Genomic DNA, 26035 nt, shown 5'->3' with positions numbered 1-26035 from the left:
AACACACCTGATGGTAAGAAGACTTACTATCTTCTTAGCCTCGGTTTCCCTATCTATAGAATGGGCAGGGTAACCACTACTTCATAGTACTGTTGGGAAAATTAAGTCAAGTAATACATGTCAAGTATCTAATACAGTGCCTGCCTGCCTACTACTACTGATTTCTTTCTTACTCCTTGTAACAAAACTTTAGATACAATTAAGGACACGGTGAAAGATATGATCTCTGCCCTTACAGAGTTCATAGGGTGTGCATTAGTTTGCTGAAGCTGTCATAACAAAGTACCACAGACGGGCGGCTTCAACACCAGTGATGTGTTCTCTTCTAGTTCTGGAGGCTAAGTTTGAGATCAAGGTGTCAACATGGTTGCCCTCCTTCTGAGGCCTCTTTCCTTGGCCTGGGGATGGCCATGTTCTCCCTCTGTGTTCACATAGTCTCTCCTCTGTTTGTGTCTGTGTCCTGATCTCTTCTTCTTATAAGGACACCGGTTGTATTGGATTAGGGCCCACTCAGATGACCTCATTTTACCTTAATTATTTCTTTAAAGGTCCTACTTCAAATATAGTCCCATTCAACGTATGTATCTGGTGGGCTGGGGGCGGTGGTGGTGTACAACTGAGCCCACAACAGGGTGTGAGACAGAAAAATAAGAAACAGTTCATCACCATATGAGTTACCTAACTTACCTTGGAATTTGAGGGGAGGGCAGCTGACTAAGAAAAGTACATCGGACAGTATGATGTTTGATCTAAGACTTAATTAACAACAAGGAAAAAGCTTTTCCAGAGCAAATTTTGAAATATTCTGTGGAGACTGAGGAACAGAGAAGTTGCCGAAGTCACACAGCTAGTGAGAGGGCCGACTTTCAACACAGCGCGTCTGACCTCAGGGCCTCTGCTCCCCAGCCATGATGCACAATGTCTCCCCAAGGCACTATCTCCTCTCAGAAAACTTCAGCACGCTTACCATTTTCCCGTGAATGTGTCCTTTGTTTACCTTGCTTTATTCATATAGTGTTCAACAAGAAGAAGGCATAAAAGTAACAGAGTGTTCAATACCTATGGTGATCAAATCACTGTGACAGGAGGATGGGATTATTATTTTCCTAGTCCTGGACAGGAGGATGGGATTATTATTTTCCTAGTCCTGGATATAACATTTCCATTAAAAGCAGATGAGTTTGGGTGTTTTATCTCTAAGATGTTTTCCCACTACTCAGCACCTAGATCCTATGAGTCTGTCCCATGAATACCCCCTGATTCAGGAAATAAATACATGCTACTGGGTTTTTATACAAATGATAATGAATGTTCCCTCTTACCACCTCCACCGACACACTATGATCGCTCATCTCTAATGGTCTCTTAATTGATCTCCCTGCTGTGACTCTTGTCCTCAAGTTATTATCCATACAACAGACAAAGGAGCCTTTGAGCCCTTCCAGTGGCTTCTTGCCACAACTAGGAAAATTTTGGAAGTCCAAACTTTGGCCTAAATGGCCTCATATGATCTGGTCCCTGCCTACCTCTCCAGCTTTACTTCCTCCAGTTCTCCTGCTAGCACCCTCCACTTAGCCTGGCCCTGGTGCTGTCCTTCCAATACATGGTCTCACCTCAGGCCCTTTGCGTGCTCCACACCCTCTCTACCTGAAAGTGCTCTTTCTTCATACGGTTTCATGGTTCATTCTGTGTTTATTCCTGTCTCTGCTTAAATGTCTCTCCAATCTATTTTTCTTCCTGACATTTAACACAACCTGACATTTTATGGCAAACGTTTTATTTATTATTTGTCTCACTGAGTAGATGGTAAGCCCTATTCACCAGTGTATTACCAGCAGCTAGAACAGTGGCTGGAACGTAACGGAAATTGAAAACATCACGTGCTAAATGAATGGTAGGAGCAATCGGCATAAAATAAAATTGAAAATGGCTACTACTACACGTTGTGACATCTCTTTTAGATACAAGACTGACTTAACTTCTTCCTTTTGGGTCCAGAGAACACTACAAAATTTGACCCAGAAAAAATCAGATGCGGTGGAAACAACACCAGATAACACTGTAGAAAGCTAAAACCACTCAGGGTAAAATCTGTAACTGACAAAGCAATGATGGAGGAAGCAAACCTTCTTGACAAAAACCAGGTCTATAATCTGACCTAGGTACATTAGACCTGCTGGAGATAATAACCATTACAAAAAAAAAAAAAAAAATCACACTAGCATGAGCTAAAAATTCATAAACTTTACGATAGATAAAAATTAGATAAAGGAACCAAAATTTTAAAAATTGACCTCAAGAAAAATAATTTCAATAAATTAAAAATCAAAATGAAAACATTTGGAAGTAACTTAAAATTACCTCATATAAAATTAATTAAAAAATTAAGCTGGCTTAATAGAATTTCCCCTGGAAAGTGCTCTTCCAATAAAAGTGATTCCATATTGGTGTAATTCTGATTCAAATTTGGATTCCTAAATACGGGAGCATACATCCTGAAGATCAAAACATCTAACAGAACAAAACAGAATATTCAAAGTGATAGTTTCAAAACATCTTACATTCATTTCAATTAGTGCAGGGCATGAGAAACTAGCTTTTTGGCTGCTGGATCACAATTTGCCCCCCCCCCCCCCACACACACACACATTCTTTTTCAATCACTACTGTTTAGCCATGGCTCTCTTGTATAGTTGAGTATGTACTCAAATATAGAACTGAAAATTATCCCTTTTAGGTCTCATTATTTGGTTGGTTGTTGAATCCTTCTTTAATTCTAAAACTCTTCTCATTCTCCGCTGCTGTCCAGTACTCTCTTATGCTTTGATGCATGATGAAGGTGAGGAAGGTCTTCAAATTCCACGTCACCTCATGCTGTGAAATAGACTGGCCTGAAAATATCCTCATCAGCTGTGAAAGACACTTTGGGTTGTCTGTTTCCAACACTCACTCCAAGCCACAACTTCTTTCTCTCTAACCACCTTCCAGGTTAGAAGGAACACGTGCCCCTTAGAGTTCTGCTCATTCAGACATACTCTGAAATACGTTGGATGGGTCATTTGGGAAAGACACTGCTTCCCTGATGGGAGGGGAGAACCAGCTGACACATCTCTTTGCCTTTTCCCCTAATGGTCCTTCTTCCTACCTGGATGGTAGATATGATGCATGGAGGTATGAGGAGAAAGGCCAAACTCTAAGAATGGAAAAGCAAAAAGGCAGGGTTGCTGATGATATCACACCAGCTCTGGACTGCCAACCTCTGCACCCCATGTTATGTGAGACACATAATTCCCTATTTCAGCTACGATTGCTTAGATTTTCATTGTTTAAAACCAAAAACATCTTTTTTTGTTGTTTTCAAAAGCATCCTTAATGGATCAACCATTAAGTAATCTTCATGCCTGGATACTTCCTTTTAATGACCTCTACCCAAAATACACAAGTCTTCCGAGATGAAGCCAGTTATCAAGGCTGAGAAAATAGATAAGTTAATTTTTTTTTAATTTTTTTATGTTTTATTTTTGAGAGGGGGGAGGGGCAGAGAGAGAGAGAGAGAAAGAGAGAGAGAGAGACAGAATGCGAAGCAGGCTCCAGGCTCCGAGCTGTCAGCACAGAGCCAACGCGGGGCTTGAACTGATGAACACCGAGATCATGAAGTGAGTCAAAGTCAGAGGCCCAACTGACTGAGCCACCTAGGTGCCCCAATAAATTAATTTTAAAGTCATGAAAAATAAAATAATATGAACACAGCTTTTCTACTTCACCTTTGTTTAATACTAACTTAAGCAATGAGTTAAAAGAAAAGCAGTTAGAATCATCTCACGGGTTTGTTATACTGAACCCATCCCTGGCATTATGGATCTAACAAGCCAGTCATTAGTATAAATTCTGCCTCCACCTTAACCCCTAGGCTTTCAAAAATTGTGTTGTAAGAAGATGCTTAGCAACATCAACACTGAGATTGAAAATGAGGATAAAAAGGAGAGATGCTATCAGTGATATTTAGCAAGTGGCTACTTTGGCAAGTGGCAGGCAGGGAGCGATGGACTTGGGCTTGTGTGATGAATCAGATAAAGAAGACAAGGTGAGGAGCTGGTTCTCACCGGGCAGAAAAGGAATTGCCGGGCTCAGCCTGTGGCATATTAAATCTGAGGGGTCACTGTGACATTGAGGGGGAAATGCAAGTGACTTGTAAAGCTTTAGAATTCAACAGAGAAGACATTTCTGAAGTCTTGACTTTGTCTCCTTGGCCTCTGTTCTCTACCTTGACATTTAGTCTTTTGTTGTGCCGGTCTCAGGACAGAGTTACTACACACGTACACACCCTCCACTTCTCATTCCACACGACACCAGCTCTTCCTTGTTCCACATTAAAATCCCTGCCAACAAACATGTATCCGCTCACAGAGATGCAAGAAGTGCATGTCATTTGCCAGGATTTTTTTATTGCATCTAACTATTTTTATGTGATATTGACAAGGTATGTTTTCAATGTTAAATTCATGTAAATATGCTGTAAAAATACGAAATTAAACCGGAAAGAAATTGCTACTATTTTTAAACGGTGGAAGAAAATCTTGTAAAATTATTACTATTACAGCAGATGCATAAGAATATGCTAAACTCAGTTCTAGCTTAAACTCATCAAAAAGAGTATGCAAATTTATGCTAATATTAGTTATTTCTTTCAGCATTGAATATGCCAGTTTGATTCAAGAATAACTGCTAAGAAGCTTCATATTTATCTCAAGTGTCTTTCAAAGAGCCTGATCAGTCCCATGCTGATGAGGCAATTTTATTGGTTAAAAAAAGCAAATAGTTGAGTTGACAGCTTCTCTTCCAGAGTCTTGATTGCGTAAGACTGACTGCTCAGAAATTTCTCAAAACTTAGAAGGAATAATTCCCATTCCACTTGTCAAATGTGTAGAAAACAAGACTAAGAAACTATGCAAATTATTGACATGCAGAACAGTTCATTTAAAGCCATGTAAAATGAAATAATGTTACACATTTGTCTCATACATATTTAAGAAATAACCCAAAAGAAGAGAATGATATCCCTTGTGTTTTGTAAGCACAGTTATATCTATGATAAACAAGTCATTAACTATAATTTAACATTTATGTTTTACCGTTTTCTAGGGAAGCTCTTTGCTAGCTTGAATAATATTCTAATAACATTTTATTGTTGAGAAAGCATATTTGTCTGCTAGAGGCTCTAATCAACTAATTTTCTCTAATGACAGCTGAACTCTGGCTACAAGGGTACAACACTTTTTCCCCATTTTTATAATAAACAACCATTTTACAGCATCTTAGTAATCACGTTTACTCTCACTGCCTCAACATGGACAAATCCAATGCTTCTTAAATATTCACCTTACCTTTTTGATGATAACTGCGTAGTTAACTGAACTGCTTCAAAAGCACACATCACAAGAACGAAGGGGATTAAAATCTGTTTAAAAGGACAACAGACCATGCCATGGGTAGTTGAAGAATTTGAAAAACTTAAAAATAAATGCTTTTTCTGCTTATAGCAGTAATTTAACCTCTCAAACAAATTTTATCTACGTTAGTAAAGAGCAAACTCTGAAAACCATGAGATCAATGATATATAGAATAGTGATGAAATGGATTTAAAAATCAACATCAATAGCATATGTAGTATAAAAAGATAACAAATATCAACACTCATTCCAAATAAAGCCTACTACAAATTTTTGATTTACATCATTATAGCAATTAATGACCTTGTTCAAATGATTCCAAGAGAGTATGAGAGGCACAGAATGCCCCAAATCAAATAAATTAGAGAGCCTGATAATTTGATTCACAGATCCCTGAATCCATCTGGTCACTTGATACTTTAACTCTATATACATGATTTAGCTGTTCTGCCATTGCTTTTTATTCATTTATCTTAATACAACTTTATTTCTGGTTAAACAACTTAGACTCACTGTAAAATATTTATTAAAAAATTGAGAAAGTTATAATACAATTTATACTGATTGAAAATCCATAATCCAGAGCTAACACTGTTAATATTTTGAGATACTGCTTTCCAGTAACCAATTAAGTATGTGTACACACACACACACACACACGCGTGTGCACACTTGATACATAATAAAAAGAAAGGAGAGAGAAGCTAATGAAAAGAAATGATGTTCAAGACTGGATAAGATTGTTACAAGTGAAATAAAACACAGTTTGGGAGGACCTTCCCTTCTGGCCACATCAGTCAAAAAAGCCATCCAGTGCATTATGTCAGGACAGCTCTGAATGTGGCTGGAGAGTAAAGATCTAGTATTTTAATTTAAACTTTTTTCTTTGTTTTTTTTTTTTAAAGGAAGTTCTTTTTTTTTTTTTTTTTTTGAGAGAGAGAGAGAGAGCACTCAGGAGATTGGGGGAGGGGCGAGGGAGGGGAGAGAGATAGAGAGAGAGACAATCTTCAGCAGGTTCCATACTCAGCATGGAGCCTGACACGGAGCTCGATCCCACGACCCTGGGATCATTACCTGGGCCGAACTCAAGAGTCAGAAGCTCAACTGACAAAGCCCCTTCTTTACTTTTTAATTTTTTAATTATTATTATTTTTTTTTTGAGAGAGAGTTTGAGCAGGGGAGGGGCAGAGAGAGGGAAAGAGAGAATCCCAAACAGGCTCCACACTGTCAGCACAGAGCCTGATGCAGGGCTCCATCCCATGACGCTGGAATCATAACCTGAGCTGAGATCAATAGTCAGCCACTTAACCAACTGAGCCACCCAGGTGCCCCACTGTTTTCTTATTTTTAATGAAAGGCCAATACTCTTCAATAGACTAAGAAAAGAGCGACTACCATTAAAAAATGTAATTGAGGGGCGCCTGGGTGGCGCAGTCGGTTAAGCGTCCGACTTCAGCCAGGTCACGATCTCGCGGTCCGGGAGTTCGAGCCCCGCGTCAGGCTCTGGGCTGATGGCTCGGAGCCTGGAGCCTGTTTCCAATTCTGTGTCTCCCTCTCTCTCTGCCCTTCCCCCGTTCATGCTCTGTCTCTCTCTGTCCCAAAAATAAATAAACGTTGAAAAAAAAAAAAATGTAATTGAGGGTGCCTACGTGGCTCAGTCAGTTGAGCGTCCAACTTCCGCTCAGGTCATGATCTCACGGTTGGTGGGTTTGAGTCCCGTATCGGGCTCTGTGCTGACAGCTCGGAGCCTGGAGCCTGCTTCAGATTCTGTGTCTCCCTCTCTCTCTGCCCCTCCTCCATTCATACTCTGTCTCTCTCTCTCTCTCTCTCAAAAATAAATAAAAATGTTAAAAAAATTGAAAAAAACTGTAATTGAAAGTTAAAGAAATAACATGTTTTACAATAGCTCAGTAGAAAATGGGACATGAGAAAAACATCTTTTCGATATTTCTTAGGATCACATTTGTATCAATGCAATAACAAAAAAAAAGGGATATTAATCTAATTAAGAGACACATACTTTTAACAATGGTTACTTTTGTGATCTGAACAGAAGGTAATCAGATTTTAGGCAGATATATACTAACTACATAAAATGCGCCAGGCACTGTGGTAGAGGGAATAAGACAAGCAGAGTGACCCTGCAGAAGAAAGGAAAGAACATGAATTACATTCCACAGGAGTCTGAACCTCCAGAGCTGAGGAGTCTGTCATGATCTTGGTGCCATGTCATCCAGCTGGTGCCCACTGCATTACTGTAAATGTAAGCACTCAGTGACGTACCTGGTGAGTGAATCAATCGATTCTAGGTACATGGATTATGAGAACAGATTATAACATGTTGGCGGTCTTGTGGGGAACATAGAGAATCTTTGGGAGCACTGCAGCTTTGATCTGCACTATACTTCCCCACAGGCTTTAATCATCTGTGCTGGGACTTCCCAGGATTTACATAGAATCTGTACTTTGTGGAAGTTAAATGGGCTTAAGCATAAGGCAAAAAGGTTAGCTATATTTTGGAGTAAAAGCTAAAGGGCCCTTTAGCTCCCATACAGCTCCCATACAGCATTGTCTGGGAAGGTATCTTCTTTCCATGCGATCTCACTCTGTCAGAATGACTTCATAATCTTAAGGTCATGCAATGTGTTACATAATCTATCTTAATGTCACAATGAATTGATAATCTTAATCAGTATCTTAATATAATAAGAAAATAAGAAAACTAACCTTCCACATCATCAGGGCTCCCATCATAAAAGGACTAAACACGGTCAGAAAGCAATAGACAGAGGCAAGATCAAAGCTAAGGAACCAACATAAAGAAAAAAGATTTTAGAATTCACATCGTAACTTTAAAAGAATGTTCTACTAAAAAGGATGTTTCAACTACCTTTCTGAAAGCTACTCCTACTAAAACACAAGCTTACATCGTATCAAGAATATTAGGAAGCCACTCAGATGAAGTAGATATGCATGTGCCGATGCACACCAATCTCCAAAATATATCCTTCGGGATAAAAAGTATGGTACAGAACAGAAATCTAACTTGTATTATTTTTTATTATAAATATGCTGTTTTCATTTAAAATTACCTGTTAACAGGGCGCCTGGGTGGCTCAGGCGGTTAAGTGTCTGACCTCGGCTCAGGTCATGATCTCATGGTGCGTGAGTTCGAGCCCCGCATCGGGCTCTGTGCTGATAGCTCAGGGCCAGGAGCTTGCTTCGGATTCTGTCTCTCCCTCTCTGCCCCTCCCCCACTCACACTCTGTCTCTCTTTCAAAAATAAATAAACATTAAAAAAAATTTTTTTTAATTACCTGTTAACAGAAGCTATGTTCCCAGTTCCAAAAAATGCTGTCACTAAGAAGAAAACCTAAACAGAGTTAAGGAAATGCCAAAACAAGTCGGAATTCATACAAATTTCTCCTTCATTTAGAAAAGATATGCTTATTCTACCAGGAAGGTAACTTGATTTTTAACCTGTACACTTGGTCATAAATTGTCATAAGCGAATGTTCCATTACATGTCCTCGCAAATGAATTTTGAAGGAACCAGGCTGAAGAGGCAATGTGCTAAAAACACGAGGCATGTGAGGTTATCCTCACTTGTCACTAGCACCTTTGGGAGGGCATTTTCCAATTCTCTAACAGAAGCAAGTTGGAGTGTTGTATCTGTAGTTGGCCACTGATGGTTTTTTCAAAAGGAGAACATGGACCCAGTGCATGTGACAGGCATCTTTAGGTGAAATCCTATTTTATTCATATACTCTCACCGTGTGCCCACCACATGTGAAACGTGCCAGGTTCTTTGGAAGGCTCGGAAGGAGATACCATGTTCTATAATAACTCAACAGAGAATGAGATGTGAGAAAATGCTAGACATCTTTTTGACACTTCTTAAATGTAACATCTGTTTTAATGCAGTAATAAAAAGTATTAATCCTATTGGTATCTAAGAACTAACTGCTAGAAAAGTACTTAAATACTGCCTGGTCCACTGAAAGGACTCCATAAATGTTAGCTACTATATTATTACAGACACATACACAAAAGTGGTAAAGAAACACTGAAGAGGATGTATGAATTATGACAACTTTCAGTGAAAAAGTGGCATTCGAGTTGGTGACTTGAGATTCAAATGTATTCATGGATCTATTCACTCAGCCAATCAAGTGACCAACCAATATTTATTGTCTAGAATGAGTCAGAAGCAGAGCGAGGCACTAAGCATATACATACGAATAAAATAGTCTCAAAGTGCTCACATGGTAACTAAGATTATGACAATATATAGAAGTACATGAGAAGCGTTTTAAGGTAAACGGTGGGGAAATAAAAGACATAGTCAAGAAATATTAACAGGTATGACAGAAGCTTAGAGTTTATTGAAGGATACAGTGAAAGAGAAAGCAAGATTAGTGGCATACTAATTAACTAATAGATTAGTGGTATATTAATAAAAAGCCTTCAACTTTACTGTGGAGACAATGACAAGCCCACAAACATTTTAGGTGAGCGATACAAATAAGAAACACCAGTGACAGTGAGATATTCAAATCAGGGAGACAAATAAATATAGCCAGGAAATACAATTGGGAAGTTATTTCAGTAGCTCATGTTAGGGGCAAGGAAGGTCCGAGCTGGTGCACTGGGAGTGGAAATGGAGAATGAGGGCAGACAGTGGGACTTCAGAACTGGACAAGGAATAGTTAAATATGACAACAAGTTTGATGGCCCGGGTGGTTGGGAGTATGGTGATGCCATTCAGTGAGATGAGGCCCGCCAGAGAGAGACTTTGGAGAAGGGTGGGCCGTTGTTAGTTTCAGACATATATTTGATGATGCCCCACAGAATACTGGACATATGGCTCATGAGGTCAGGAGAGGTCAAGGCCAGAGAAGTAAACCTCAGAGTTGTCTGCGTGGAGGCGTCAGTCAAAGCTATAGGAGAGGGTGACATTATCCAGGCACAGGAAGAGGAGAAAGTTAAGCGTAGAGCTTGGAGAAGAACATCACTCAAAATCAGACAAAGGAAGAGTAAGTTTTAGTGCAGGAGAATGGAGCTGATGTAAAAGCTACGAAGAAAACCTGGATCGTGTCCTGAAAGTCAAGGAAAAAGAAAAAGAGAAGTGAACAGAGTTGAATGTTACAGAGTGGTCAAGTAAAACTCAAGACCAGACTGTGTGGTCAGGGAGACCCTGCAGACCCAGTGAGGATACAGTCTCAGCAGGGACATCCGATAGATCTTCACACAGCTGCTACGTGCCAGGCACCGCTCTGAGCGTTCTAGGCTTAAGGCTATAGTACATAAATGGGGAGGAAATGGTAGCAGCAACTATGGATTTTTCTTCCAAGAAGCCTGGGAGTAATCAGAAAAGACAAGATAAAATTATACTTTAGGGAGACAAAGGGTTCAGGGGAAGGAGTGTTTATTAGTATAGGGTGAGTGGAAGGAGCCTGCAAAGACAGAGCAAAACGGAGGGCAGAAGCAAGAGGCAGAGAGAGGGAGAACACCACGGTAAGTTCAAAGGAAATACCTCCCTGCAAATTTATTGAACATGATCAGCCAGCCTTCCCAAAGTGAGATTTTATTCTCCCATATTGTCCTTTAGACTTCTACCACTAATAACTTTCACACAATGTTGCCTCAGATGTGATCCAAAAACTTTGGGAGGAAGATATTACATAACATGAGTATAGTACAAAATACACACATAAAAAGATACAAACCAAACTCATAATAGTGGATTCTTCCGGACGAGGGAAAAATTAGAGTGGAGTTGGGAATTTAAAAAAAAACAAAAATAAACACTTAAGCTTTAGCTGTAATGTTTTAGTTTTTTTTTTTTTAAATGTGTGACATATGTGACAAAATATTACTTGTTGATATCTTGGATGGCGGGAATACACACATATACATTTGTTTTTAGTATCATTCTGTGTGCTTTTCTACAGTTTCACCAGTTTTTAAAAACACGAACCATATGAAGAAAATTACGGTTGATGGGGCTAACCCCTCCCAGGTGATACCACTATTAAGTGAAAAGGGGAAAACACCTTCTGACCCCACTAAATGGGAGGTGGCAGCACCTTAAAGCCAAAGCCCAAACAAAGGCTACAAGGAAAAAGGCCCTCCGGACGTCATCCAGATAGAGCTGTCGGAACTGGGTTATATCAGTACTGCAGGTGAACCGGACACTGGTGACCTGGGAGACAATTGGAAATATATGAACACACAAGAACGGTTCGCTTACTTCTACCCTCAAAGGCAACCTTCCAGTCTAAGTTACAAGAGCTAGAAAGTTATCCTGTACTGACCAAAGCAAACAAAATAAAGCTGTTCCTATAGCTTAATTACACCTTAATAAAATCTGCCAAAAGGCAGACTACGTTGCTAACAGTATGCTGAATGGAGCTGTAGTACTGCTGAATGTATAATAAACGGGAGACGTGAGCTTTTCCTTATCCCATGTAAATGGTTCACTTTCAATCCCTATGTAATTCTTCCCTTTTTGAAGTCCTGATTCTTCAGGGTCCTGACCTTCTAAAACCCAAATATGGCATGATATGAAAAAGCATGATGAAATCAAGTATTTCTCTGTTTCTTCGTTATTCTGTTAATTCTATTTGTAGAAAAATTATTTTCTCTCTATAAAATATAAAATATTTCTACTTTTGGTAAAATAGAAAGTCACTCAAGTCCAACAATGTGGATGCACTCTTGCTTAATCCCCCTCTCTCTGTAAAAATAAAAACTCATGGGGGAGTTTAAAGGGAGATCTTCCCCTTCCTCCACTTTCCATATAATTTTCTAGTAAATTTACTAGAAATTTAATACTTTATACTTTAATACTCCTTTATATAAAAAAAAATCTCTTCCATTAAAAAACAGAACTTAAAAAATGACACAAAAAATGTTACTTTTAAATTTAATATCCACTTAATATTAAAATATTTAATATTTACTATTAAGGACAGTCTGACCATTTATTTGAATCTGATCAAAACTGCTTTTCATGTACTGTTTTAATATTCCAGGGCTGAAAGTTAAAAAAACAGTAATTATTTAATATACTTCAATAAAGTTCCTTCATTATTGAAATTCATTATTCTAAATTATCAATTACTTTCTGTAAACTCAACTGGAACCAGTTATGGATGGATCAATGGATCAACTACGAAGGTGTTTTTCTGCAATATTCTTTTTATCTGACCTCAGTAAAAGTGTAAATATTCTGTCACCAATTTCTTATAAATTACCTTCAGTTCTAAAATAAAGGCAAGAGACATCAATTTCACTGTATAGCTCAGCATGATAAATGTGTCCTTAAAATTTAGCTGGCTTTTAGCCAATTCAAAGTATACTGTGGTGAATAAACAGCTTAAGATTTGGACTGAGGCCACGATCACTAAGGCAGTAGAATAAACAATTTGGGATAGGACCACTAGAAAGAGAAAAACAACACAGAAACACAAATGGCACCTTCTGATCAAATTCATGAACTGACTTGTGACAATGTTGAATATTCTTGTGACTAAAATAAATTGAGGGAAAGAAAAATTAGATATGAAAACAGAAGAAAATAAGATCAAGAACATTCTTTCCCCTCTACTCCTTCATCTACATTGATGTTTTTGTACATCAGTGATTCACAAATAATCCCTAAGCCCAACCTGTTTAATGCCTATAAAATAATGAAATCATGCTTTTCTGTTATAAGTGAAAATTTTTCTGACAAACGAATTGTTTCATTTTTATTACTAAATTCATTATGACTGCCTTAAATGGCAGTCATTAAAATTTTTGATGGACTAACACTGCATCTTCCTTCTAAAACAGAAAATATTTATTCTCAAATAAATGCAACAATGGTTCTGCCCAGCTACCTTCTGTTTGCAGGAAATGCCACGTTGCTGCAGGGTTTCTTGCTCCGCCTGTATCCAGACAAACATTAAGCATGACAATACTAATGGAAAGAGAGCTTCGTACCTAAGCAGTAAAGGCATGGGGGAAGAAGTGGGAGGGGAGGGGGGAAAAAAAAGAAAAAAAAATTAAACAAATATGCAAATTTATGCTGAGAGGTCTTTCTCAAAAGTAAAACATCCTTGATAACATTTCTAAGTTAGAATATCACAAAATTTAAATTTTCTAGGCTTTCCAGAAGAAGAAAGTGGGAAGGGAAAATTTAAATATCAACTCCAGCATCATCTTTTTTAAAATTTATTAAATCTTGAGATCACTACAATTTTAAAATAGTAGGGGTATTTAGAAATCAGTGTAAGGTAAAACAACAAATACACAAAAAAGGAGAGAAAACATTAAGACAAAGGTAAAAAGTCAATTCCTGAGTTAAAATCATTAATATACATAGAAGAACAAGCAAACATCCCAAATTTTAAAAAAGGGGGGGTGTAATACAGGCATAAATCTCTCAGAAAGGAAAAGAAAAGAGCTAATAAATACATGAAATATGTCTGACCTTACTGATAATTGATATGGGAACTAAAAGAACAGGAAGATACCATATTCGCTTATCACATTTATCCATTAAAAAATATAATAATGTCAACAAGAGTGTAATGAAAACAAACTCTCGTATACTCTATATAAAAATAAACATGTTCTGGAAGACAATTCAATGCTGTGTATCCATAATTCCCCAAATAGTCATATACCATAATCCAATGATGTCACTTTTAGGAATGTACCCTGAGAAAATAATCCAACATGTGCACTACAATTCTCATATGAGGTTGTTTGTTGTAATACTGTTTACAGAAGGGAAAAAACAAAAACAAAAACAGGAAGCAAGCTAGGAAGTGATTCCATAATGTACGGTACATCTCTGGGGTGGTCTAATGTGGACATTATCAGGTGGACAAGGGAAAGGCTCAGGAGATAAGGCAGTGGCAGAAGTCTTTTCTCATCCTCGTCCAGCTAAGTGTGGCACCCTGGCCGTCCCCCAAATATTCTCTTACAGTTCTTCTCACACCGTTGGAATCCCATGTTCGTTGACATGTCTTTCCCGCTAGTTTATAAGACCTCTGCCTGTGCCACCACTGCAGGTCCAGCTAACAGTAAGTATTTGCTGGGTGAGTTACTTATCCAAGTGGAAGTTTCAAAACAAAATCAAACTAACCAAAACAAAACAAAAAAAAACCCTTTATTTCTCTCAAATTTTTCACTTAGTGAACTCTATTCTAATTGGCGCTATTTCCTAAACATGAGAAAGCAAAAGAAGCAAAATGCTTTAAACTCTATTACTGATCATAAAAATAAAACACTGAAGACCAGGCAGAAGGAACTATTGATATTTAAGACAGCATACACAAATCACTTGGTATATAAGATGTAGAATGCCCAACTCCCTCTCTCTGCCCTTCCCCCACTCATGCTTGCTCGCTCGCTCACTCGCTCTCTCAAAAAATATATAAATAAATAAACAAACAAACAAATAAATAAAAATAAACATTAAAAAAATAAAAAAGGGGCTCCTGGGTGGCTCAGTCGGTTAAGTATCGGCTTCAGCTCAGGTCATGATCTGGTGGTTCACAAGTTCAAGCCCCACATCTGGCTCTGTGCTGACAGCTCTGAGCCTGGAGTCTGCCTTGGATTTTGTGTCTCCCTCTCTCTGCCCTTCCCCCACTCACACTCTGTCTCTGTCTCTCTCTGGAAAGAAAAAAATAATAAAAATAAACATTTAAAATGATGTAGAGGGGCGCCTGGGTGGCGCAGTCGGTTAAGCGTCCGACTTCAGCCAGGTCACGATCTCGTGGTCCGTGAGTTCGAGCCCCGCGTCAGGCTCTGGGCTGATGGCTCAGAGCCTGGAGCCTGCTTCCGATTCTGTGTCTCCCTCTCTCTCTGCACCTCCCGCATTCATGCTCTGTCTCTCTCTGTCCCAAAAATAAATAAACGTTGAAAAAAATAAATAAATAAATAAAATGATGTAGAATGCCCAAGCATATGAATAGAGAATATATACATTAGAAAATATCATTAGTAAAACAGGTACAAAAAATTACACAAAGCTGTGCCATTTTTGACCTATTAAAATCACATTTGAAGTTCTTATTTAAAAATGAAAATACCAAATACTGTGGAGGATATGATGAAATAGGACCTGTCATAGGTTGCTGGTGATATTATAAACTGGTACTGTTCTGAAGACAAAAGTCAAAAAAAATTCACGGCCCACCTATACTACGTGTGAGAAGTGAAAAAGGGATCTAATCTAAACTATGTAGAAAGCTTGTATACAAAAATGCAAATCAAAATATTATTTATGATAATATAAAATGGAAATAAATGATCAAAAATAGAGGAACAGCTAAATAAATCAAGGTTCATTCACATCATAGAATATTAAGTATCTATTAAAATGATAGTTAGGAAGCCTATGAGCCACCAGGGAAAATGCTTCTAAAATAAAGTTAGGTAGGAAAAAAAAGATATAAAGTAGTACATGGACTATAATCAACACCATGTTAAAAGACAAATACAGAGGTTAAGACTGGAAGAAATATACCAGAATATCAGGAGGAGGGGTAGGGTTAATAGATTGTTTTTCCTCTTTATCCCTATTTTTCAAACTGTGATTAAGACTATTTTTACAATGATATTTTAACAAATAATTGAAAAACAAATGTTGATTTAGAATGCCTACGTCCCAGCTATTTACAATTTAGTTCAACTTCTACATGAGTCCTTGATGGCACCAATTCAGCTCCCCTCCTCAAATTCTTTCACTAGGCATTCCTTTATATATTTATTTTATTTTTTAAAATGTTTATTTATTTTGAGAGAGAGAGAGAGAGAGAATGTGAAGGGGGGTGGGGAGATGCAGAGAGAGGGAGGGAGGGAGAGAAGAAGAGAGACAGATAGAGAGAGACAGAATACCAAGGAGGTTCTGTGCTACCAGCACATGATCCCATGAACCGTGAGATCATGACCTAAGCCAAAATCAAGAGTGGGACAGTTGACTGACCGAGCCCCCAAGGCACCCCTCTCTAGGCATTTCTTTATATCTTATAATTTTCAATCAAATTAAGTCACAATACCTTAATTGTTGCATTTTGTAATTGCCTAACACCATAAAATAAAGTCCTTATTTTACAGCAGCTTACGACTCTATGATGCATCTGGGGTAAGCTAACTGTTGTGCCCATTTGTCTGTCTAGTGGTCAGGACACTGGAGGCAGGAAAGGAAAAACAACTGTTGTTGAATTGAATCAAGAAGGTGTATGCTCTAAATAAAAGAGGACCACGATTTCCTAAAATATTTGCAGTTATATAGGAAAGCATTCTTTCCTAATACATGGAAACATAAGTATCATAGTTCTACAAATAGTGCTACAGATTTATTTCCTTTCAGAAACTATAAACTATAATCATTTTCATTTGTAAAATGTAGATGAATAAATCTGATAAAGACAATCTTCCTACGGGACTTTATTTCTTTAGACAATCAATATCTTGTATAAAGTCTGCATATCTGAATTAATAAACTGAAATACCAATAAAATGTCATCACAGGCTCACAGTGTACATAATAAAACCTTACAAAATTAGGATCTGCCACTTTGGTCTCTGCAAATTCAACAGGGCAGAAAAGGCATTTAGCTTTGTTTTATAGTTAGCTAAGCAAAGGGATAATATAAATAAAATTTTAGTGGGAAATGTTTAACAAACTTAGAACTACTTTCAAGCATTACAATAGCTTCCATTTGCATAAAAATAATCAAATGCTGATTAAAATGACTCTTCTTTATTCATTAAATCAAGGATACATTGTTAGAACTTAGGATTACTATTGCTGTATTTCTGTAAAGTAATAAAACTGCATTTCTTTTAAATATCCTATAATTGTGACTATTCACTACTTTACATAGAGAATCCTCCAGATTGTCCAAAATAGTTAATGTGGAACAATGACAGGTGGACTATTAGTTTTGCAAAACTGATTTGACATTGAAAAATGAACTAATGGAAATTGTTAGACTGTGCTGTTTTAGGCTATTCCTGTTGCATTTTTCTGCAAAGGTAAATATGCTTTCTGATGTTGAATAATATATTTCTTAATACATTCATTAACAAGGTCATACTCATTACTACTGTTCTGATTTTATGCCTGAATTTTTTTCTTTTTAGATTTTCTTAAAATAAATTACAGTAATATGTTTTGGTATCTTTGTGACGGTGAAATTGATGATTTAAAACATCATGAAATATTTTTTTACTAAAAATTCAACTTTAATCGTCCTTTCTTCTTTCCTTCCTTTCCTTCTAAAGAGCAAACAAGATCTATTTTTAGATTTGTTTGTATTTCTTAAATCTTCTACACATTCGTTTACGTTTGTTTATTGCTTTAGAATGTGAAGTTTCAAAACAGAAGAGGGATTACTGATTATTAAGTGACTACGTAGAAGCTGGCACATATCTCTGGACCCTCTCAAACATGTACTTTCTTTTTTTTTAATTATTTTTTTAATGTTTATTTATTTTTGAGAGAGAGAGAAATATAAATGTTTATTTATATTTTGAGAGAGAGAAAAAGCATGAGTGAGGGAGGGGCAGAGAGAGAGAGGGAGACACAGAATCCGAAGCAGGCTCCAGGCTCCGAGCTGTCACTACAGAGCCTGACGTGGGGCTCGAACTCACGAACCGCGAGATCATGACTGGAGCCTAAGTCGGATGCTTAACCGATGGAGCCACCCAGATGCTCCTCAAACACATATTTTCTTAAGGCAACCTCTAGGTATGATCTCTAAATGAAACTCATGTGTCACCCCAAAATGCTGGGTTAGAATAGAAATGATTTTACCTTTTGTCTTCTTATCCAGACTAAAAACTAATTCATAGAAACTTTGATGGATTCTTATTGTAACTAAATTATTTATCCTGAAATTTCACCAATGAAGGGGAAAAGAATGAACAGTTTTAAGGTCACCTTATGTTTATCACTTTTGAGTAAGAACATGCTGACAGACTTCAAGCTTAATTTGAAAATTCAAAGTTCTAAGTCTCAAAGCAAGCCCCTCTTAAGATCTTATGAGGTAACTGGTGAAAATTTCCATGTTGCTTATATTACATCTTCACAGCTGTGCTCCAGATCTGGGTATGCAGGGAGAAAGGAAGGCAAGAGGTGTGAGGAGCTCTGGTAAGGGAAGGTTTTGCACCCTTCTGGATCATCTCTTATCCGAGGACTACAAGAACTCCCAGGGCCTAGGCCACTAATAATGTTAGGGTCTACTATGAAAAGATTTTTGAGAACATCCCTCTAATTCTGAATTAGGACAACCAAGTTTACCAAAGAATAAACCTACATCTTGAACCCAAAATAGCTTTACAAAATCATCTACACTGGGAATAACCTGTTGATAGCACAGGGAATCCCTAGGTTTAGTCAACTTGAGATCAAGATCCTATATTTGGACCAAATTTAGCCCAAGTGAGTAGTGGTGATTTGAGCTGTCTGTTGTATCCAGTGTTGTTATAATGCACATATTTCGCACCCTCATCAGCATTTAAGTAAGGATGAAATAAAATTCAAAGGCAAGTAAAGAATCCTTTTCTTCAAAAGCAGGCGGGACGATTATATCACTGTTTCACGGACTTCTAGAGAACACTTCAAGCTGCTAGTTTTTGTGTTTGTTTTACAAGAAAATTTAAATCTTAAATAAAAATGGGCTCTTTAATTTCTGGGAAAATATTCTGAAAGTTTCTGAATCGAAAGAAATATTTGGACTATGTTGTACATAAGACTAAAAATTACAGGGGCGCCTGGGTGGCGCAGTCGGTTAAGCGTCCGACTTCAGCCAGGTCACGATCTCGCGGTCCGTGAGTTCGAGCCCCGCGTCGGGCTCTGGGCTGATGGCTCGGAGCCTGGAGCCTGTTTCCGATTCTGTCTCCCTCTCTCTCTGCCCCTCCCCCGTTCATGCTCTGTCTCTCTCTGTCCCAAAAATAATAAATAAACGTTGAAAAAAAAAAAAATTTAAAAAAAAAAAAAAAAAAAAACTAAAAATTACAAGAAAAGATATATTCAAATAAGAACAGACAAATCAAGGCATCATTTGAAGTGCACATAAGTAATGTCACAGAGCTACAGTTCTTCCAAGTCCTTGTTTGAGACTTTAAGTTTCTCCATAATCAACCAGAACTTTCTAACACTGTAGTAAAATGACATGTTAGCAACTCCAGGAAATAAACAGAAAGACAACGACAACAGGCAATACTATGAAAATAAGAAAACAACAGATTTAAGATCAAGTCATATACAGTTCTTACGAAGCAGAAAATATTTCTAATTTTCTCAAGATTTACATACTTCATTTCCAGAGGTAAAATATTCAAAGAGAAATGTCCATATCATTTAAAACTTGCTACTAAAAATTAAGCTTTAAAACCAGTGCATACCCTGTGCTTAGCAGTATGTAGGTTGACATCAAGGAAAGAAGAATGCTAAACAACCGCTCGAAGAGACTTGTGGGACTCAGCAGTGGCAGGACGAGGGAAAAGGCTGCAATAAAACAAAGGAGGGTAGTGTCAGTACAGCCAGCACAATGGACATGAGTTCAGACGCACTGATCCTAGGATCATTTATAGCAGCTATTGTTTCTGTGACCTCTCAATTGGGCTATACTTGTCCTAATCATTTTTGTAAGAAATTTGAAACTTGAACATTTTTTTAAAGTTTATTTATTTATTTCAAGAGAGAGACAGAGGGAGCAAGTGGGGAAGAGGCAGAGAGAGAGAGAGTGAGTGAGAGAGAGAAAGAGAGAGAGAGACAGAGAGAGAATCCCAAGCAGGCTCTGTGCTGTCAGTGTGGAACCAGACGCGGGACTTGAACTCAACAAACTGTGAGGTCATGACCTGAGTCAAAACCAAGAGTCAGACGCTTAAACAAGTGAGCCACCCAGGCACCCCTGAAACTTCTCGGACAGAGAAAACAGAGTGTGAGTGGGGGAGAGGAAGAGAGAGAGGGAGACAGAATCCAAAGCAGGCTCCAGCCACAGAGCCTGACTCGGGGCTCGTGCTCACTGACCGCGAGGTCATGACCTGAGCCAAAGTTGGATACTCAACCGACTGAGCCACCCAGGCACCCCAAGAAGGAGAGATTCTTAAAGGAGAATGCTGAGAACCTCTGGTAAATGCAGTGTGAGTACTGGAGCCAGAAAATCATCAATTTTATAGCCATCGTGACAAAAACTGGATCAGGAAAGACTTATGAATGGATGCTACATCTAGGGGAAATTTTGATGAGCATATTTGATGGCCTTAGACTGTGTCCCCACAGACAGCTTACTAGTTGCAGGGAGAGGGAGAAACAGTAAATATACAGTGAACAAAACTGGGCAACACCTTGATAGGGTGATGGAAATTAACATCAACAATGAGGGACAGATAGAGACCATGAGCCTATAAATGTGACCTAAGAAGGGCACAGCATCGCTTATGCAGTATGCTGGCCGACAATGCATAACTCCAATTTAATTACAAAGAAACATCAGACAAATTCAAACTGAGTAACAGGCCACTGTAGGGTAGGGCTTGTGGTTGGTTATATTCTTCAAAATGTCAATGTCATAAAAGACAAAGAAAGAAAAAAATGCCATGAACGTTGCTGGGTCAACTGAAAACTTACTATAAGGATGGTAGAATAGATAAAAGTACTGAATACGGTCTTCAAAAAATTGTGCACATACACACATTCATAAACACAGATGAGGGACAAGCATTTGACGTGGAGGATGGCTTTCTGTAATTCTGGTAAGTGCACTATTTTTTAAACCTTTTTAGAAGTTTTAGAGATTTCAAAATGAGATATAATGCCATGCGCACAAATTGCGTTTTCTTTGCTTCTCTTCTGCCCTGTGGTTTACCCTTCGGTGGGTAAGAAAACCGAGGAAGTGAGCCAGGCTGCGCTGTAAAGGAATGAGGAAAAGCTGGGTTGCTACTACGTCTATCGGACCCCCAACTTGCCATATATGGTTTCCGCTGGTGTGTGCTAACTGTGTATTTATGAAGTTATACACTATGACACAGAGACTTCCCTTTAATATTACAGTTCTTGCTCAGAGTTTTTGTTTTTTCTGGGGATTTAAAAACTAACATGTCCTATGAGAGAGATCATCACTTATAAGTCACCACACTAGAATATTACCACTCCTTCCTTGCAGAATATAAGCTCCAGGAGGGCAGGGATTTGGTCCACCTTTATTATTCTCAGGGAAAAAAATAGTGCCAGAACATAGTACAAACTGAACACATTTTTTTTTCTAATGAAGGAGCAGTCATTAATATTGTTTAGGCAGAATGAACATAAATAGTAACTTCATTAAATCAAGATACCTGAAGGCCTGCCCTTCATCAATTTTACAGTAAGTGCCATCCAAAGATGGAACAACAAAAATCATTAAAAAAAAAAAAAAAAGGTTACACTGCATGCCACATTATTCACAAGTATCACAAAGTGTCTTTTTTTTTTTTTTTTTTTTTTTTTTTTTTTTTTTAAATGAAAAACCTGGACTTCAAGCTTGTCCTGGTCCTCTAGCTGGAAGAAAAACCCTACATCCTTAAATTACACTTGTTTTCTCCACATGCACATTTCGGGATCCTTAAGCAAAAGTACTACAGAGGAATGTGTTTTGAGAATTTTAACTGGCTTTATAAAATGTGTAATGTGTTGGGAAGTGACTAATCAATGTTATTTTCAGCAAGGGAAATACAGATAAAATTGAACTGTTTCTTAGTCCCTGTGTAAGAATGGAGAATTTATGAACTGACATGAAATTTCAGGATAAGAATCTCTTCTCTTCTGGAATCACTTAGACTTTTATCAGATGTGAATAAATGCATAGCCTTAGTATCAGGCCAATCATATTCTATCAAGTAATTCTTATTAACACATCAATGGAGACAAACGTTCTAATTTTCTTTGTCAAATTCTACCATGAGATAAAAATAATCACTGGTTATTATTATTTTCATTCAACAAAATTATTTCTTTCAATAACAAGAATATAGATGTAAATGGATAACTTTAAGGTATGACTTGATGTAACGTTAACTCATTTAATTTGACCTCTTACCTAATATTAGCCAGCTAATGATCTGATTAAGAAGAGGCAGTCCTTGTTTCTTGCGTAGACTGCTGTGGGTGCTATAGGTAACACACATAGAAAGCACTATGCTCAGCATCTGAAAACAAATACAAACACACAAAGAAAAGAGGAGGTGGTGAGAGACTAATTTATATACAAAAAGAATACTTAGGAAAGTGCTTCAACAACTGGAATCTAGCCCCAAAGCTATTGACATTGGACCAGCTCACCCTCTTGCAGCAAGGTTACAAGTTAGAACTTTGTACTAGGCAGACGCCCTCCTTTACAAGCATGGAATGAGGCATTTTACACTTTCAACAACAGTTTGGTATACGTGATCACACTGTATCTATTTAGTAATATTCATTATTGGGGCGCCTGGTGGCTCAGTCGGTGAAGCGGCCGACTTCAGCTCAGGTCATGATCTCACACTGTGGGTTCGAGCCCTGCGTCGGGCTCTGTGCTGACAGCTCAGAGCCTGGAGCCCCCTTCAGATTCTGTGTCTCCCTCTCTCTCTGTCCCTCCGCCGCTCATGCTGTGTCTCTCTCTGTCTCAAAAATAAATAAAAACATTAAAAAAAACTTAAAGAAAAAAGGAAATATTCATTATTAACTCTGAAGATTTCCTAAATCATGGAAACGCAAATGGTGCGACGTGGTTAAGTGTCTTCCACCTCTGGCCCTTGCCCAGTCATATCCATTGATTCAACACATATTTGTGGCCTGAATGTTCACCTGGTACTGGGAACACAAGGAGGTACAGTACTCTTCAGGGAATATATACAAACTAGTGGAGAACTGGGAAACTCTGGCTTGGAGGCTGTTTTCAGAAATACTGTTTGGTGGGAACATGGTCACTCCCGTTCATTTATGTGTCGTCCACAGCTCCCTTTGCACTACAGTAGCAGGGTGGAGAATTTACAACAGACTCCATACAACCCACAAGCTTAAAATACTTAGTTATGGCTCTTTAGAAAATTGTTCGCTAATCTCTGAACTAGAGGATTAACTGCCATTTTAAGAAATGACATAAGCTACGGCTGTAAATAAACTCTTAGAGATCAGATTAGCAACCTCCTCACCAATCCTTGAGATACATTAATTTCTCTTATATTTTCAGTGAATTTAGAAAAAATGCTGTTGAGTAAGTTATGACACAATCCTAGTATCCTTTCAATTGTAAGATGCATTCTGTCAGAGATGTTAAAATGTTAAAAGATATTTGTCTTGGAACCACCAAAAATATGCTATACAATAGAGCAATTAATGCAAGTTAATAAAGTTAACATAAAAAAGAAATTTCATAACAGATTTACCTTACATTCAGGGCTACTTATAAAAAGCCCGTAAGAATTTTAACATATTTGCTCCTATAGAGTAGGATCCAGAAACATTCACTTCTGTCAAAGTATTCATAATTATATGTGAATTCTGTCAAAGTTACCTATGGGCTTTAGTGTAAAGCCAGTGAGTGTACCATTTTTAAAAAAAATTTTTTTAACATTTATTTATTATTGAGAGACAGACACAGAGCATGAGCAGGGGAGGGGTAGAGAGAGGGGGAGACACAGAATCTGAAGTAGGCTCCAGGTTCTGAGCTGTCAGCACAGAGCCCGACGCGGGGCTCGAACTCACAAACTGTGAAATCATGACCTGAGACGGTCAGTCGCCTAACCAACTGAGCCACCCAGGTGCCCCAATACCATTTAAAATGAAATACGTGTTCCAATGTCTCGACAGGACATTTGACAAAATACTTCTTCTCTTTTTATGTGTTTTCTGTTGTTCTCCAAGAATAAATTAGCATCTTTTAAGTGTTGTCTATTTTTATTTTGGAGTATTCTTGGCTTTATTTTCTATTATCCTAAGCTTTGTTCTGAGGAAATTTTTTGAGAAAACTCCTGTAAGTTTTCTTTTGTCAGTGGTCTGGATGTGGTTTTTAATTTTTTTTTTTTTTTTTTTTTTAGTGTTAAAAGAACAAACAAGTGGTTTCCATGCTTATGTACAAAACAGCTATCATTTTACAGAATATGACATTATATATTCTCCAATTCTCACAACCCTATATTAGAGAGTATCTCTACAGATTGAAAACAGACTGAAGCTAAACAGACTGAAAATCACACATCTAGTATACAGTATAACTAACTGGGAATTGACTTGATTTTGAAACATCAAGTTCAAAGTTCTTTTTGTCACAGCAAAGCCAACAACCAAGGTGAAGTCAACTTTCTCCTGGCATGTCATCTGAAGTCTTAAACAGACTATTCTTCATGTAAACATACTCAGAGGTTGCTCTCACTTCAAAGATTACCTTTGTCCTGACTCAAATGAGAGCAACACAGAATCTCAGTCCAGAGGAGGCCATTTAGAGTTCAACTTTTTTGGTCAATACGGATGCTTCTCAGGTCTCCTTAATCTCTGTTCTCTTGGCATCTCTGGGCTGTCTCCTGCTGAACTTTTTGCTATTTCATACCTTTTAGAGAATGTATTTCCATATGATATCTTACACAGAAAATTTTCTTCCCAACTGGCAGATATTGAGTAATGTAAACATGATGGCATCTTAAGAACAACATCATTAAATACAACCATAAGATATACTTTGGTATGTCATTAGCATGACATGGTGTTGAAATGTGTAACTGACCTGAAATAGATGTAACAATAGCTCTTCATTTATAAAACTGTCTTTTCTTTTTATGAGAGATGTTAAAACACACAGGGATAGCAGAAGAACCAGCAAGCCTGCGCCCATTCTGTTTTAAAACACAATTCACAATTTCAAATTTTCTTGATATATTTACTGAACACATATCATATAAAAATATTAGACATTTTACTCTAATGTAGACCCTCCGTATCAGTCATTTGGTTTTATCAAGATGAAACAGGTATAACAGGAATGAAAATCTGAGGATGAAGATACACGAGGGATGGGGTTATTTTTAACTTCTCACAATTTTTTAGATATCTTTACCTTATTTCTTGACTTCGATTTTTTTTTTTTTGATGTTTATGCATTCCAGCCACCACAATTCTTAGGCTGACTTGGACAAGTTTACAGAAAACAATATAAAAAATAGTTAAACGTATCATCACTATCTACAATATATACTTTCTGACTATACTATGAGCACTTACTCATACCAAAAAGGATCAACATTTCTAATCCTTAGTGTTGCCGGGAGGAAAAAATGGTTCCTTCTATTATTAACCTTTAGCCAGCGGCTCCTGGGTAAAGGAAGGGTAGGGAAGAGGTCACAAAGGCAGCAATGCAAGTGAGGCACTTGTACGGTACGGAGACCACAAATTATAGTTCTTCAAGAGCACTAGGTATAGTACGGTTCCTGAAGCTGCAGGAAACTGGTATCAAGGAAATGGTGTACTGATGTCGAGTTCTATTTCTCACCTCCCAAAAATCTGAGTAACATAGGACAACTGAAATTAGATTGAGTGCAGAATCTGGAGGCAGGCAACATGACAA

General features: G+C 37.8%; 1 protein-coding gene across 5 annotated transcripts in view; it reads right to left on the bottom strand.

The window, feature by feature from the left end:
- Nucleotides 1-26035, bottom strand: part of PIGN (phosphatidylinositol glycan anchor biosynthesis class N) — a 106269-nt gene that overhangs the window by 13526 nt on the left and 66708 nt on the right. For 3 of the 5 annotated variants that reach the window (XM_030292252.1, XM_030292255.1, XM_030292254.1), the window contains 8 exons: nt 25199-25307; nt 22538-22646; nt 19863-19965; nt 13337-13439; nt 11569-11655; nt 8768-8823; nt 8178-8253; nt 5385-5458 (listed from right to left, as the gene is read on the bottom strand). In XM_030292252.1, coding sequence (XP_030148112.1) covers nt 5385-5458; nt 8178-8253; nt 8768-8823; nt 11569-11655; nt 13337-13439; nt 19863-19965; nt 22538-22646; nt 25199-25307 — 717 coding nt within the window. The remainder of the gene's footprint in view (nt 1-5384; nt 5459-8177; nt 8254-8767; nt 8824-11568; nt 11656-13336; nt 13440-19862; nt 19966-22537; nt 22647-25198; nt 25308-26035) is intronic. The other 2 variants (XR_003963905.1, XM_030292256.1) reach the window with 2 other exon arrangements.

The sequence above is a fragment of the Lynx canadensis genome, chromosome D3 (genome assembly GCF_007474595.2).
Source record: "Lynx canadensis isolate LIC74 chromosome D3, mLynCan4.pri.v2, whole genome shotgun sequence".
NCBI classification, from domain to species: domain Eukaryota; kingdom Metazoa; phylum Chordata; class Mammalia; order Carnivora; family Felidae; genus Lynx; species Lynx canadensis.
Note: the sequence above shows the minus strand (reverse complement) of the source record. Positions and strands in the feature narration are given on the sequence as shown.